At 32.3% G+C, this 16,566-nt stretch overlaps 2 protein-coding genes across 4 annotated transcripts; both read right to left on the reverse strand.

The window, feature by feature from the left end:
• Positions 1-242: 242 nt before the first annotated feature.
• LOC114162362 ((-)-isopiperitenol/(-)-carveol dehydrogenase, mitochondrial-like) lies at positions 243-1,977 on the reverse strand. Its single transcript, XM_028046223.1, has 2 exons — positions 1,642-1,977; positions 243-1,042 (listed from the first exon to the last, which is right to left on the reverse strand). Exons 1-2 carry the CDS (start codon positions 1,836-1,838, stop codon positions 439-441), a joined length of 801 nt encoding a protein of 266 aa, XP_027902024.1. The 5' UTR covers positions 1,839-1,977; the 3' UTR covers positions 243-438.
• Positions 1,978-5,764: 3,787 nt separating this feature from the next.
• Positions 5,765-9,906, reverse strand: LOC114162367 (LRR receptor-like serine/threonine-protein kinase FEI 1). Of its 3 annotated transcripts, none has more exons than XM_028046232.1 (13): positions 9,575-9,906; positions 9,144-9,279; positions 8,894-8,965; positions 8,740-8,811; positions 8,566-8,637; positions 8,339-8,410; positions 8,186-8,257; positions 7,873-7,979; positions 7,495-7,668; positions 7,058-7,390; positions 6,587-6,835; positions 6,264-6,397; positions 5,765-6,190 (listed from the first exon to the last, which is right to left on the reverse strand). In XM_028046232.1, exons 1-13 carry the CDS (start codon positions 9,657-9,659, stop codon positions 5,969-5,971), a joined length of 1,800 nt encoding a protein of 599 aa, XP_027902033.1. In that variant the 5' UTR covers positions 9,660-9,906; the 3' UTR covers positions 5,765-5,968. The 3 variants fall into 3 exon arrangements, with proteins under 3 accessions (XP_027902033.1, XP_027902032.1, XP_027902034.1); XM_028046231.1 differs by having other exon boundaries at positions 7,480-7,668; XM_028046233.1 differs by having other exon boundaries at positions 7,480-7,668; positions 9,140-9,279.
• Between the last annotated feature and the right edge of the window lie 6,660 nt (positions 9,907-16,566).

Raw genomic sequence — 16,566 nt, forward strand, 5'->3', positions numbered from 1 at the left:
CTTTTTTTTAAATCAATGTAATGGATAAAGCAAGCAAACTGTTTTGGGTGTAGGGTTGGAACGACTACTAAAACAAACAATTTATTGAGTCTTCTATACTTCACTTCACTTCGGTCTTCCATGGGCCAGCACACAAATTTAAGATAATACCACAAGTAAAATAAAGATTTATTATCAAAACCGGAAAAAGAAAAAAAAAATCTTCTCTTGGATCTTCAAAGTCTTCATTCTACCACCCCAAGTCGTGTTGAAAGAACATATTAAAGATGAATGACAAGATATAATACACAAAGGTACAAAAACTAACAGCATATACATACACTTGTCTGAACAGCAACCAAGTTCGTTAATGACAATTATTTTTCAGACAAACAAACAGAAGAAAAAAGAAAAAGATGACACAAACAATACAATAAACACTCGCGTGTATAAACACCGTCAAAATGAAAAACTACCGTCCACCACAAGATCGTGTCCGGTTACAAACTCGGAGTCACCGGACGCGAGAAACAGCACCACATCCGCAACATGTTTGGTGCTCAAAACAACGCCTTTCAGCCTGGAGCTCTGCGCATACAGTTTCTGCAACTCTTCGATCTCCATCGTCGCGTGCGCCGCACGCGTCAAGGGCGTGGCCAACCCACTCGGTGAGACGCAGTTCACCCTGATACCGTGCACCCCCAGCTGCACACTCGCGCAACGCACCAACCCCTTCACCGCGTGCTTCGACATCACGTAGTCCGTGCGTACCACGCTGCCCTGCGACGCCGCCACGCTCGCTGTGCATACGATGCTGCCCCTCACGCGCCGCTCCACCATCGAGCGCGCGGCGTGCTTCACACACGCCGCCATGCCCCTGGCATTGACCGCGAAGAGACGGTCGAACTGGGAAAAGTCGAGGTCGAGGATTTTCTGGTCGGAGGGACTAACGATGCCGGCATTGCTGAACATCACGTCCAATTGACCATAAGCGTTGACCGTTGAATCCACCAGCTCTTTCACCTGCTCTTCCTCTCTCACGTCACAATGGATATAGGTGCACCTGTAGTATAATATAAATTAATACTCACACTTTTCTTTTATAATTATTTTATACAATACGTTAAATATCAATGATTTTTAGTCAATGAACTTTAATTTCAAAACTTTATAAGCTGGCTGAGTTGGGAGTGGACTCTACAACATTTTGACACGTGCTTGCTTTATTTTTGTTAGCTTTATTATACTTTGGCACGTACCAAAATAATTATTACCAATTTGTGGTTGTTAAATCTGTGGTTGTTATTACTAAAGAAATTGTTATGACTCACAGAGATGCGAACAGGTTTTTCCACCACAAATATTCAAATTAATCAATTTGTAAATCATAATTTGACCTATTGTATATTTTACATTTTAGTCAAAGGATGATTTACTCAGATTTTTATCCTGTATTTCTTTTCTTCCTACTGCTTTAAGTAAAATTTGAGTTAAATATATTTAATACGTTTCTTAAAAATTAAGAAAACTAAATTTTAATATAATAAACTAAGAAAACTATGGTAATTTGATTATAGTGTAATATATTTTCTCTTATTCAATTTATACTCTCTAAATGTTGATGAGAAATTTGATTATAGAGTATGCAAGAATTTGTGTTACCTATGAGAGCCTATGGATGCTGCGACTTGGTTGCCCAGTTGATCTTGGATGTCTGCAATCACCACCATTCGCGCACCGTGGTTGGCGAACAGACGCGCCGTCTCTTCGCCGATGCCGCTAGCTCCGCCGGTGACAATGACAACTTTTCCGGCCAACTTTTGGTCTCTGTTTTGCATTGAGTTAGCTGAGTCAGCCATTTCTTTATTATTTCCTGGGTGAAGCCTAATCTGGTATACTCATATATATACACAGTTCTCGGAGGAGAATGATACTTATTTCACCCACCAATTTCTGGGGTCACGCTCTCACGCCCCTCATTTTGCCCGTCAATTTCTTTTTATGCTTTCTTTGAACCGAAGGGAAAGTAAGTAGATAAGGACAGCAAAATATATATTATTTAGATTGAAAAAAAAACAATTAAGTAAAAGTTATAAATTTGTGATATATTTTTAAAAAATAATTTGTAAAATAATTTTGTTAAAATAATTTGATTTAAAAATAAATTTTAAAATATAAATTAAAATTTATATGCAGCTTTAAATTAATTAATTTATATTTATTATTTTTATATTTTAATTATTATTTATTTTATTACAGTATGAAAACACATATTAATGAAAAAATGTTTTCTGAATTATTTACTTTTATAATATAAAAAATTCATATTCTAAATGCATGTTATCAATATAATACTTACTAATATAATAGATTATATATATATATATATATATATATATATATATATATATATATATATAATTTTCTTTAAATTGTAAAAAGTATAATGATAAGATTTATTCACTTTATTTTAAATAATGTCTGTTTTCATGGACATCTTAGTAAAATAATAAAGATTTAATTATTCATTTAATTCTTATATTGTTGAAATATTGCAAGTAGGTTCTCATTTTTATTTTTGTTTCAATCAAGTTATAAGTTTTGAAAAATTAATTCAATTAAATATTTTTGTTAATACTTTACAAACGACATTAAAAGAAAAAAAAATAGCAAACTAACACATGACAACGTACTAACGAACAAGATCTAACTGAGTTAACTTTTAGATTATTTTGACTTGATTGAAATAAAAATAAAAGTGAAAACTTACTTGCAACTTTTCAATGAAAATAAGGATAAAAGGAGTAATTAAATCAATAATAAATAATAATATTTAAATATTTGATTTTAATTTATTTTGGTTCACTTTGAGTTAGTTTCAAAGTTTCAAATTGTAAATCAAATCTAATTGCTTGATTCTAAAAGAGAAGATACAAATCAATCATACAAATTGTTATTTTAATTGGTTATTTGTTTTTTGGATTAATTTTCAAATATCTTTATCAATTAGTTAGGTTCTAAGCACTTTTGTGATGTAGACATGACTAGGAAAAGGGCAATGAAGAGAAGGACATTCAAATCAACCCAACAATCATCGTCCAACGCCAATAGAATGACGCTCAGTGTCATAGTTGCAAGGGCTGCAAGCACGCAACATAAGTAAGAACACCCAACGAGTGCGAGCACGTTTTTGTATTTATGTTTTGTTTAATCTATGTTTAACTTGTTCTATTTTTAGGGCAACTTACTCTCAAACTTTAAATAGATGCTTGCCTTTTATTGTAAGACACATTTGATGAAATTGAGAGTTGCTCTACTCCTTTGAGTGTGTCAATTCTCCTTAGTCTTATCTTGGGTTCTCTCACCCAAGTGGCGGCAATGGTTTTATCTTGAGTTTCCAGCTCAAGTGGCAACCTTCCCTTCACTCATCTTGGCGTTATCCCCGAGTGGCTTCCTCCATTCGCTCCACTCTCCGATCGATTCGTGTTTGGAATTCATCCCCTCCTCCTAATCTACTCGTGTTTGGTTAATTTTTCGTGTTTTCATGTGTATGTGGCTTCGTTCGTCCATCACCTTTTTTTGTTTGTGCATCCAAATTGTTCACATTGCAAGCATGCTCCCCCAATTTTCTAGGGTTCATTCCCATTTTTGTCCACAAGAAATTCCACCCCAAAATCCAAAACAAGACCTACATCATTTGGTAATTAGATCTTCGGTTTTGTGGAAAATTTGTTGATTTGAATTTGGATTTTACTATGCACTAGTCCATAGGTGTTCTGATATGATCCTATCCAAGAAAAAGTACGATCATTTATGAATTTGAATCTTCCAAAGAGATGAAAAAAATAATTCAGAGAGAAGAATGCGAAATAAAACAATGATGACAAGGATGAAGGATGTCATAATCTAGCAGATTGATAAATCAAGTGAAGACTTGCCACAAAAGTGTTAATCTTTGATAAAAACTCGAGGCCTAAACCAAGAACAAAGAGAGAGAATCGTCTCTTAAATGAAATAAAATTCAATATATGACTAAAAGTGTCTACATTAGTTTTTAGTACCTCTATATGTAGGCACATAAGTTTAAGAAAACCTAGAAACTCTAAAAGAAAGAAAAAAAGCCCAAAAACATAAAAACATATTCTAATTTCTGGAAGAAAGCCCAAAGTCCAAAAATATAGAAACCTAAATTAATTTTTCTAAAATCTATTTTTCAAATGTGTTCATGATCTTCATGTTCTTTAAATTTCCTACTTCATGACACATTATAAGCTTTAAAGGGACTTGTTTTGATCTTTGACTTTGTCATAGATCCTTTGAATTGCAAATCTTCTTCCTTTAGTTCTTTTTATATATGTTTAGGAGATAGTTCTCTATCATACCCTCATTCTTGAAGAGAATTTGTCCTCAAATTCATGCCACTTGAAGTTTAGGAGATAGTCCTCTATCATACCTCCCTTACTAAAGAGAATTTGTCCTCAAATTCATCTCACTTGAAGATTCCTTATCATTCTCCCCTATTTAGAGAAAATTTGACTCTAATTTTAAAAGATCCTACGCACAAATGTAACATCCCAATAAATTTTTCATTTTTTTTTACAATTGACCATCTATACACTTTTTCAAAATTAATAACACATCATCATTTAGTTTAACTGCTCCTTTAGGTTTTCACTAACCTTCTCCCAACTCAAGTGCTACTACAATTATCCGTCCCTTTATTTGTTCATGTATTATCATACGATCATTAACTTAGGTCTGACATAGTGTAACTAAACTTGTGGTAGGCCTTACATGATCCAACCTTACATGTCTTAAATTCAATCCAAAACTTGAATAAACTGAGTTCCACCTAAGTTAGTTGTACCTTACCTAAATTTTTCTAACTTGTATTTGTTTCCCATGATAGAAACACAACATGTGTTGACTTAAGAAGAAAGTTAGAAATTCAAGACACAAATGCACATTCTTTGAGATAAGATTTTACTAAAAACTTTCTTCACATGTATACAAAGATTTGCAAAAAAAAAAAATACAGAAAGAAGCTAGATTTAATAAAATACATATATTATACTTTTATAATAAACATGATAAAATATTAACTATTATTATTAAAATAATAATAATAAATAAAATAAATAATAATAATAATAATATAAATTTCACATACTTTCATATCAAATCATACCAAATTTTCCTTTATTCAAACAATTTCTTATTCATCTTCAAATCTAATTCACTTTCTCAATTTCATTTCTCAATCCAAACACAACCTTAGTTTAAAATTTTGAAAACATATAAATTATTCGTTCATATCTAATCAGAGTTTAATTAAGTAGACTGAACTTAAAATCTAAAAATATAAATATAAATTTAAAATAAATTCATTAAAATAGACTTAAATAACATTTTGGATAATTATTAAATTTGAAAACAATTTGAATACATATTTGTTCATTGTACAAAAAAACATATATGATTAGGTCCATATTTTTGGTGCGCTATGATAATTTATAGATTGGGTCATATGAATTAAAGTATACTACTAGACACGTTCTTACGTGATCTAAAAATGAAAGATGAAGCGACTAGATGGTTTTGTAACCTAATGAGTCAGGTGTTTGTAACCTAGTTTGACTTGGGCCCTACCATCATAAATTCCTACATATCTGTGCCAATTGGATAAACATGATGATGATGATTTCGAAAGCAATAAATTAACCCTCGCTTGTTAAACAAGAGATTCATGTATGTCCACCTTCTTAGGCAAAAAAAAAAAAAACCATTAACCATTAAATAATGTTGATTAACTGTTCTGTTTTTGCAATCAACATGAATTTGTTGATTAACCACAATCATTTCAATGGAGGTCTTTTCAAAGAACCAGAACCATTGCAATGTCAAACTACTAAGGTTGCACATTCGTCATTCACTACAACAAATTTACATCGTTGTTAGCGTAGCATCTTGAAGTTGGTCGAGTCATTTATCAGTGATCTGAGTGTGACTCATAAAAATCACTTGGGCAAGGAGACATAACCTCTTGTTCCAGTATCTGTAACACTTGGTTCATGGATGGACGTTCATCCGCATTTGCATCGGTGCAACTTGCTGCTAGTTCAAGAATTACCTCCACAGATTCTACATCTGCATCACTACATCTTTTGTCTAGTACGTCCTCCAATCCATTTTCTTTCAGGAACGTGTTCATCTGCAAACAATCGTTATTAGTTTTCTAACACTAGTTCATGTTTCATTTCTGCAGTTAATGAGTTAGGACTTACCCAACCAACAACGTTTACACCTCTCCTTGCAAATGAAGGATCTGTTGGTCTCTTTCCAGTTACAAGTTCTAGCAACAGAACTCCAAAACTATACACATCAGACTTCTCAGTAGCTCTTCCACTTTGTAGATACTCTAATGTTGACATCAGTAAAATGTTATTTCTCATTAGATTAGCTACTACAATACAAATAAACTGACACCAAAAAATACATAAAAACGTTACATTTATAGAAAATTTCAGTTCAAGAATTTCATTAAACCCTGGAAAGGGTGACAAGAATCTAAATGAAATTCTGCTGGTGTGTGGAACTAAATACATACCTGGTGCAAGATAACCAAAGGTGCCAGCAACCACTGTGGTAACATGGGCATCTTCATCAACCAAAAGCTTTGCAAGACCAAAATCAGAGACACGAGGCTCCATGTTCTCATCAAGAAGGATGTTGCTGGATTTTATGTCGCGGTGCACAATTTTCGGGCAGCAGTCGTGGTGCAAGTAAGCCAAACCCCGGGCAGAACCAAGAGCAATCTTAAGGCGAGTACTCCATTTCAGTGATTGTTCAGTGTTTTCTAAATCAGAAAGGATTCAACAAAAAGTTAGCAACTGCAGAATTGAAGGGCATGTCATCATGAAATGAAATCATAATAAACAAACTCATCCCTTTTCCTAGACCTCATTCTACACAATGCCACAAAAATTTCCATTTCTATCAGTACCAGAAGATCCTCCAAGAGAACAGTTCAGGTTATGGAAAAAAAAGATATAGATGGTTTATACAAAATGTTGCATACCATGCAAGAGATCATCTAAGCTTCCCATGGCCAAATAATCGTAGATTAGAAGCTTGGTAGAAGGAAGTCTGCAGTAACCACGAAGGTTAACTAGATTTATGTGCTTGATGCTACCCAATATCTCTAGTTCCCTCTCAAAAACCTGATCAGAACCTTCACGGCTTCTGTCAATCCTCTTAACAGCAAATGTACCACAATCATTCATCACCATTCGATATACGGTACCAAATCCTCCAGATCCTACCACATCATCTTCGTCGAGAGACTCCAACTTTTCTATGAGCTCACATGATGTGTATGGCAGATCACCATGGAAGGTGATAAGTTTTGTACCTGTTACAATAACATGTGAGCATTTACAAAGAAGAAAAAGACAACTTTTCTTTTTACTTTTTGTAAAGGAGAATGCTATTTTGAAATACCATCATCCTTCCTACTTGATTCTGGGTTGACTTGATCCTTAACTTCTATGTATTTTCTAGCAGCTCTTTCCTTCTTTGACAGCAGGCAAATCCATAGTAACGAAAGAGTTATAACAAGTGCAAGCCCCATTATTGTTATTGCACCAACTAACAGCCACTTCACGTAATGTGGAGATCTTTTAGCAGGAACTGCATCATACAGATTCAACAGTTATTGCTCAATTGGTAAATTTGGTTGTAAGAGATCTAATAAGTCAAAGGGTGCTTAAAAATATAATCTTTTTTACTCTTAGTATAACGTTACCCTATAAAAAATTACGATAATTGATATGTAGATACTGTAGTAGGACATAGCATTATTGCTAAAAATATGAAGTATCGGATTTGACTTGCCTGCAGCTTCATCACTTTCTGCATGTGGTAGCACCACTGGGAAACCAAGTGATGTCCGACATGGTTTCTGAACTTGCCGCCCACAAAGATCTAAGTTCCCAATAAACCTGTTCAAGTGCAATGAATTTATAAATAGAAGCTTAAATTAAATTGTATAAAAAATTAGAAAGCTTAAATTATTTCCTAGAAAATTAAGTGGAATGTTACCATCAGGTAACATGTAATGCAACTCCATCTACTTTACTTCATATATGTTTGAGTTATGCAATTATTTTTAAATTAGTACATGACATTATTGGGAAAGTGTGCTTACGCATTGTTCCTGAAGGTGCTTAGTACTCCAATGTCAGGGATTTCACCGGAAAAGAAATTGGTTGACAAGTTCCTGAGACAAGCACATAAATTAGCATATGCTGAATCCCAAAGCTATTATCTTTATGCAAAAGATACGGTTGAATGGACTTACAGAACACGCAATTGTGTAAGACGACCAATAGAAGATGGTATAGCACCCTTCAATGAGTTACTTGATAAATCCCTGCATTTTAACTTTCTATTAGATTGAGAATTGAGAAAGAAAATGCAAGAGCACAAACAAAGAAACTTCCCAAAGGAAGATAAACACCAATGACTATTATTACTAACAAATTGAACTGAACTTCTTGGAGGCAGAAATAAGAGAGAGGAACTTACAATACATGTAAATAAGAAAGATTTCCAATATCTGATGGAATGCCTCCTTGTAAATAGTTAGCTCTCAAGTACCTATAGATGAAGTCAGATGAAGCATGTCCAAACATTAAAATGAAAGCATGCATGATTATTCACACACAAATCTCAAACAAAACTATACTAATTTTCACTTACAGTGCTCTAAGCTCTGTACAATTGCCAATTTCATTAGGGATAACTCCATGTAAGCCATTCTGATGAAGGGCCCTGATTCATTGCAAACACATTACATCTCTCTACTTTGAGAAGTTAAGGAATTGAAGAGAAACATGTTACTTGTACTACTTACAGTCTATGCAGTCTGCTGAGTTTGCCAATGCTGGGAGATATAATACCTCCCAGTTGCATATAAGGTAGATTTCTGAAGCACAAAAAACAAACAGAGGTGTCAACATATCATTCAAACTCATAATTCTGGAGAGAAATGAAGAAAGTAAGTGCCCTTTAGTTTCAGAAAATAATTATTGATGAAGAAAATTCTCTTTTATTTCTCAAACCGATTTGTAAGAGAAAATGAAGAGTGTGTGTTGCTTACATACATTGAGCGAACTCGTTGTTCCCCAGGATGACAAGTGATACCAGTCCATGAACAATGAGACTCATCAGACTTTATCCAGTTGCTCAGAACATTCCTTGTGTCATTCAAAGTGCTTTTGATCTCCAACAATGTGTGTCCTAAATAGATGAATAAAAAACCAAAAGTTCGAAACTTTAAACGGTGTATTATTTAACCCCATCTTTGAAGAACAGATGTGGTGAAAGCCGAAAGCTAGAAACTTTCCGAGAGGCTCAAATCATTCATCACAAACAACAAACATGAAAACACACTATGATCGATGCCAGTTTATTTTGTGACTCAATGACAACCAAAGACAGTAAATAAAGGAAAGTGAGTAAATAATCAACTAAGAAGCCCCAAACAGAAAAGGATTTAAGTTTAACCCAGAAGCGATTCAAATAAGGTTCTCACCGTCTTGCGTGAGAGCGAGAGAAGAAGGGTATAAATCAATGGTGGAAAAAACCAACAGCATCAACAATAAACGAGCCATTTCCATTCCAGCCTTCAAAATGGAAACTTTTGCTCACAACTTATCTGGGTGGGAGTGGAAAAGTGTCAACAGTGGTGATGATTCCAGTGGGTGGAGTTGTTGTGATGAAAATATGGACCTCAAAGGGTCACCATGATTAAACTTTAAACTAGCAAAGCTAATAATTTGAACTTTTGAAGCATGTAGAGCGAGAAAGCATGTATTAGGAATGCTTCTTTTTCACTCCAATAAATAAAAATTAATATTTACGTGCAAAGGGTGAAGCCAAAATGCAGTCTTTGAAAGTGGCATAAAAAGTGATGCAGAGGGAAGTAGCCGTTCCACTGTGCAAATTCAAACATTCAATTTTAAAGTTATATCATACTCGCGCGTAAGTGGTGAAGAAGAGTACTCGCCAGTGATTATGGAAGATGTGTTACACGTGTGAGGTAGAGGTGGAGTGTATTGGAACTATGAAAACGAGCGCGTGCCCCTGTGCGGTTCGAATTTTAAGAGTAGCTCCGTTTTATAGGGAAAAACGGCGTACAATGTTTGAAAAACATCAACATTTTACATTTTACGAGGTGATTATGGTAAATGGCAGCCTCAAACATGGAGCATCGTTTTGGTGATACACGCCCCGTGAGATGTGACTCTGACCCATCACGTGAGTTTTTCAAATTAAGAACATCGTTTTTTTACCGCTTCACGGTATTATAGGGTAACAATTCATTTGAAAAATATCAAGATAGAAGCTACTTTCTTATGCTAATTAAACTAAAAGCAAATTTATTTTCAATACAATATAATTAAATTAAATTTATTTGCATAAAAGAAGAGTGTTAGAACTCAGAACATATTGAACAGGTAACACATAGCAGGAGAAAATTTTAGTTTGTAACTCTCTTCACTCTGTGTTCTAGAAAAATGCTTGTGAAGTTGGTGTTGAAATGTAAGAGGATATTACAAATGTTATGTTGAAATCATATATTTAAGAAAGAGATTTAATTTAATTGTATTACTTTATTGAATTATTACTGAATTATATGTGGTAGAAACGTGTCTGGTATTTAAGGTACAGGAAAGAAAATAAAATCAAGCAGAAATTGTAATACAAGAAGGCATTTTAAAATGTTCAGCGAGTAGATGGAGGGAAATTTTAATTTGAGTCTCGTTATTCCTAATTCATGAGAATCCACATTGAATTATTCAGTGTTTTTTTTTTTTTTTCTTTTTTTCTAGTGCTAAGCTCTGTTTATATGAAGGTTTTTACTTCCTACATATCCACAATTTCTTCGCACATCCCATCAGATTTTCAAATTATCACTTTTCCTTCTGGAAAAGGTGACTTTTAGATTACATGTTGCAGAAACTTTCCAGAATAAAGTTTTCAGAATTTTCAAAATAAGATTTCTGAAATAAATAAAAAATCCAGAATATAATTTCTGAAATAAAAATTATGGAATATGATTTCTGATACAGAATTTTCGAAAAACATAAATCTATTATTGGAATATATCTTTTGGAATGAGATTTCCAAAATCTATATAATATTTTCTAAAATGAATTGTTTTGGAATACTCATGTATTTCAAAAAGAAAATTCCAAAACACATGAAATATATTTTGAAAAATGCTTTTCAAATGATTTTTTTTTTTTTTTTGCATTTTCTCTCTTCTTTTCTTGTCTTGTTTTTCCACACTTCTTCTTCTACACCAGCAGGAATATAAGGAAAATAACCAAGTAATAATAGCAACAATATGGTGAAGAGTGTTTGAGTCTTATCTACAATTATTATAGGGATATATAGTTAATAATTAAGAAGATACAGTAGTCTAATATTTTATATAATATTTAACTTTTTATATATTTATATATTAAACGAAATACTTACTTTACTTATAAATAATATATAATTAAATATAAAATTAGATTTAGAAAAAAAATATTAAAAAAATATGTATCTAGAAATTTAATTTAAATTATTTTTATAAAAGAAATGTATTTTTATAAATAGTGATAATATTACATTTTTTCATTATTTTTAGATTTGATCTGAATGAATATTTGCTCCTGCTTGGTTTGACTTAGTTGTAATTGAATCTAAATATTTGTATCTAAATTTACAACTTAATCTAAATATTTAGATTTGGATTTTAAAAAATCTAATCTAGTTTTGCAAAAAAGAAAAGATTTGAGTCTAAAATTTAATCTATAAATTTGGATTTAGACTAAAATTGGATTGGATATTTAAAAATCCAATTCATGTCATCTTTATTGGTGGGATATTTGAATTTAAATGAGTATAATTAAACTTGTTAAAAAGGATTAGGAGTGATAATATAGTCAATTTTTTGTTTTGACCCAATACGTCATTGATTCGCTAAAAATAGGTCGAATCTATCTGATCAGTCACAAGAGAACAGATTAAAGACCAAAGTTCGCCAATTTTTTCAATTTTTTTTTTTTTTGTAATATTTTGCTATGGTTAAATGGACTAATCCAGTTTTGTAATTTTGGCATAGTTTGGCATTTTTAATATTTTGTGTGTTTATATTGTTACATGCCCTACAGTTTTGTGATTATTTTAGACCAGTTTTGTAAATGCATATTCCTAAGCTATTGGCGATGCATGTTTTAGTTTTTGGCCCAATTTTGTGAAGAGAATATTTGCTTTACCGGTGAAATGGGCTTATATTAAAAACTGTATAATCAACGTGACATCATAATCCTTAGTGGGCTCTGTGTGTTTTCTGGTGGTTCACATGCACTATCTAATTATAATTGAGTTAATCCTTTTTAGTTAAAAATTGCATGGTGTGTGTAAAGCCTTACTTACTGAGAAACAAAACAAGGAGTAAAACAAGTTGGTGAGATGCATTTTTCTTTTTCCTATATACAGCCTGCAGGTTGGATTGGTGAGATGCATTTTTTTTTTCCTATACACAGCCTGCAGGTTGGATTTTTTAGTTTGTTTTCAAATTGGGAGCTTCTCCATGCACCCCCAAAGAATCTACGGTACCCCAAAAATGACCAAATTGACCTTAATTAATTTTTCACCTGTCTCGGTGGTTGAGACAATTAAATCGAATTTATTGTGCCTCGCTGGTATTTACAGTGTTGCACCCCCAATTCTTGTATTTTTCCTTCCTCCGTTCTCTTTCTTCTTCCTCTGTTTTCTTTCGTCCGTTGTCATTATTATTCTCAGAGTAGTGGTCTAGCTTTCTCTCTTTCATTTTCATTTGAAAGTGCTTTTGCACCGGTAGTGGTCCCTGCTTTCGTTCTGTGTGAACTGGGTTGCTTCAGGTGGTCCAAACTTTGCAAGGTCATCCATACGTGCTTCAAATTCCTTATAGCTTTCTTCGTTCTTTACATGTACCAGGTTAGTATTGTCGTTGATGTTTTTATTAATGGTTCTTTGAAATCTTTCTCTGTTGCATGCAGTTATTTTCATTAGTTATATTTCATTTTGTGATGATAACTGATGTTCAATGAAATCTGAAATGGATGTCGTGGGTTTTTCACTGAATTGGATGCTGAAATCCGTTTTGGAGAACTGTGAAACGGATCTCGACATTCGTTTCACTAAATTTTTTTGAAAAATATAATGAAAGGAATGTCGAGATCCATTTCCCACTTCTCCGAAATGGATTTTAACATTCGTTTTCGTTTTATATTACTTTTTTTACCAAACAAATGTTGAAATCCGTTTCGGAAAAGTGTGAAATGGATCTCGACATCCATTTCATTAAATTTTTTTGAAATCTGTCAATGAAACGGATGTCGAGATCTGTTTCACACTTTTCCGAAACGGATTTCAACATCCGTTTCTGTTTTATAGGGCTTTTTTTTCGAAAACGGGTGTCCAGATCCGTTCCAGAGAAGTGTGAAACGGATCTCGACATCTGTTTCATAAATTTTTTAAAAAAATTTAATAAAATGGATGTCGAGATCCGTTTCACACTTTTCCGGAACGGATTTCAACATCCGTTTATGTTTTCTAGGGCTTTTTTTCCAAACAGATGTCCAAATCCGTTTCAGAGGAGTGGGAAACAGATCTCGACATCCGTTTCATTAAATTTTTAAAGAAATTTAGTGAAACGGATGTCGAGATCCATTTCGCACTCCTCTGAAACAGATCTGAACATCCGTTTCAGAGTTGTTTTTTTTTTTTTGGTTTTGCTTATTTCGTGGTGAGGCACATGAGGGAAATGAATCACTGAGAATAGTTGGAGTGGAGAGGTTGGAGTGCAAGTGGTGAGAGTGTAGGTTGGAGTGGAGGTGGTGACAATATGTAGGTTGGAGTTTCAGGATTGTTTTTTTTTTTTTGCTTTTGTTTATTTCGTGGTGAGACACCGGGGAAATGAATGACTGAGAATAGTTGGAGTGCAGGTGGTGAGAGTGTAGGTTGAAGTGCAGGTGGTGACAATATGTAGGTTGAAGTGCATTCCTTTTTTTTCTCATATAAAACTCTCTTTTTCTCTCCTTTCATGCTCTTTAAAAAGTGCATTCCGATAGTACACAGACAAAAAAAAGGTCTGAAGCATGATTGTTAAGTTGCCAAACCCCTCGCAAAGCAATTGCAAATTCAATTTCACAAATTACCAAATTCAAACCAAGAGAAATTACAATCAATCTTTTGCAAGCGTGCACTTCTCGAGGATATCAAGCCAAATTAGCTGCAACTAATATTGCCAAATTCCTAATCTGCATTCCCTCGTTTGAAGCGTGGATATATTATCACTACCTTCACCACCTTACTTCAACTTCCTTCATTGTTGAATAGAATACTATTATCTGATCATAAATAGTTATATTATGCTTTTTCTAAAGTTTACAATAATCATTTTAAATGTCATATGTTATGCTTGAATGACGGTGTAAAGTAGTGAATATAACATTAAACTATTAATTTAAAGATTTAAATTAATGGTTAAAATACCTTTTTGGTCCCAATTTTCGTCAAGTTTTTTCAAATAAGTCCTAATTTTGGTTTTGTGTTCAAATAGGTCCCAATTTTCGTTAATTATGTTCAATTGGGTCCTTTTTTGCTAACACCGTTTAAATCATTAACGGCCATGAACAGTGACGGTCACATGTCATTTCGTGGTTTTTTTGAATTTTTTTGAATTTTTTTTTGAATTTTTGAATTTTTTTTAAATTTTTTATTTTTTTTAAATGTACACGTGTCAACCCAGGAGTGTGCCACGTGTCACTTTGTGGTTTTTTTGAATTTTATTTTTTATTTTTCAATTATTTTTTAAATGTCCACGTGTCAATCTAGTAGTGTGTCACGTGTCAAAGTCAATATTCTATATTCAATTTGTCCCTATATTTGTTATTTTTGTTCAATTAGGTCCTAATTTTTGTTAAGATTAACCAATTTGGTTCCTATAGAAGATGTGACCAAATTTAATTTTTATATCAAAGTTATAATGATGTGAATTTTAATATATTATATAAAGATATTTAATAAAAAATATGAATTTTAATATAAAAATTAAATTTGGTTTTACTTTGGAGAGGGACCAAATTAGTTAATGTTAACAAAAATTGGGATCTAATTGAACAAAAATAACAAATATAGGGACCAAATTGAATTTAGAATATTGACTTTGACACGAGGCACGCTACTCGATTGACACGTGGACATTTTAACAAAAATTTAAAAAAAATTTAAATTTTTTTTTTAAAAATTCAAAAAATTCAAAAAAACCACGAAGTGACACGTGGCACACTCCTAGGTTGACACGTGTACATTTAAAAAAAATCAACAAAATTTAAAAAAAAATTTAAAAAAATAAAAATAAAAATAAAAAAATTCAAAAAAACCACGAAATGACAGGTGACACTCACTGTTCATGGCCGTTAATGATTTAAACGGTGTTAGCAAAAAAAGACCCAATTGAACAAAATTGACAAAAATTAGGACCTATTTGAACACAAAACCAAAATTATGACTTATTTGATAAAATTTGACGAAAATTGGGACCAAAAATATATTTTAACCTAAATTAATATATGACAATTTCTTATTTTGAGCATTTCATAAAGTTTTTCTTCGCATATGATAATTTAAAAATTTATAAGATTTTGATGAAATCTTTAAGTAATATTTATTTTGTAGTTTTGCCAGAACTATTATATTAACTTTTCTAATTAATTATTAAAATATTTTTAAATTTCTTTTTTAGTCTTTTTTATCATGAGAGTCAAACATCATCCTTATATACTATTAATAAACATAAAAGTCGTAATGTATATTATCTCAACACTAGAAAGATCATATTACACTATTTGTATTTAACAAACATACAAACATCTGTGGAACAGTATTAACGAAGATAATATCGAATACATAAATCTATTTTTATTTATTTGTTATATAAATAATTTATAAAAAAATTAAATGCTTAAAATAAAAACTATTAATTTAAACTTATTTTAACCAATTTTAAATATAGGATAGACAAAGGAACTAAAGAATAAATACCACAAATTTTCATTCAATCAGAATAGAATATTTACCTTGACCACGAGCTCCAGGCATTACACTAAATTATTAAATTAATAAAAATAAAAGCAAATTTTAAAAAAAAACATGAAACGGATGTTGAGATTCGTTTCGCAAAAGTCTGAAACGAATTCTGACATTCGTTTCGGTCAAAAAAAAAACTGAAACGGGTCTCGAGTTTCGTTTCAGTCTTCTGCGAAACGGATTTTGAAATCCGTTTCGGTGAAAAACGAATACAAAAATGACGAGATCCGTTTCTGATTTTTATGAAACGGATATGTAAATTCGTATTTCTCATTTGTAGTGAAAAAAAATTGGTTTGCCATAAACCCAATCGAGCAGATAATAACAATCGATCTATTGCACAACCATTCCTAAAATCAATTAAAATATAGATAGATGGTATAGAATTACTTAACT

The sequence above is a fragment of the Vigna unguiculata genome, chromosome 9, assembly GCF_004118075.2.
Source record: "Vigna unguiculata cultivar IT97K-499-35 chromosome 9, ASM411807v1, whole genome shotgun sequence".
Lineage (NCBI taxonomy): Eukaryota > Viridiplantae > Streptophyta > Magnoliopsida > Fabales > Fabaceae > Vigna > Vigna unguiculata.

Coding starts and splice junctions, on each gene's coding strand:
- LOC114162367 (XM_028046231.1), bottom strand. CDS start 9,659: ATGGAAATGGCTCGTTTATTGTTGATGCTGTTGGTTTTTTCCACCATT. Junction 8,966..9,143: donor GAACAACGAGTTCGCTCAAT/GTATGTAAGCAA, acceptor TTTGTGCTTCAG/AAATCTACCTTATATGCAAC. Junction 6,191..6,263: donor GTGTAAACGTTGTTGGTTGG/GTAAGTCCTAAC, acceptor GATTGTTTGCAG/ATGAACACGTTCCTGAAAGA.
- LOC114162362 (XM_028046223.1), bottom strand. CDS start 1,838: ATGGCTGACTCAGCTAACTCAATGCAAAACAGAGACCAAAAGTTGGCC. Junction 1,043..1,641: donor GCATCCATAGGCTCTCATAG/GTAACACAAATT, acceptor ATTATACTACAG/GTGCACCTATATCCATTGTG.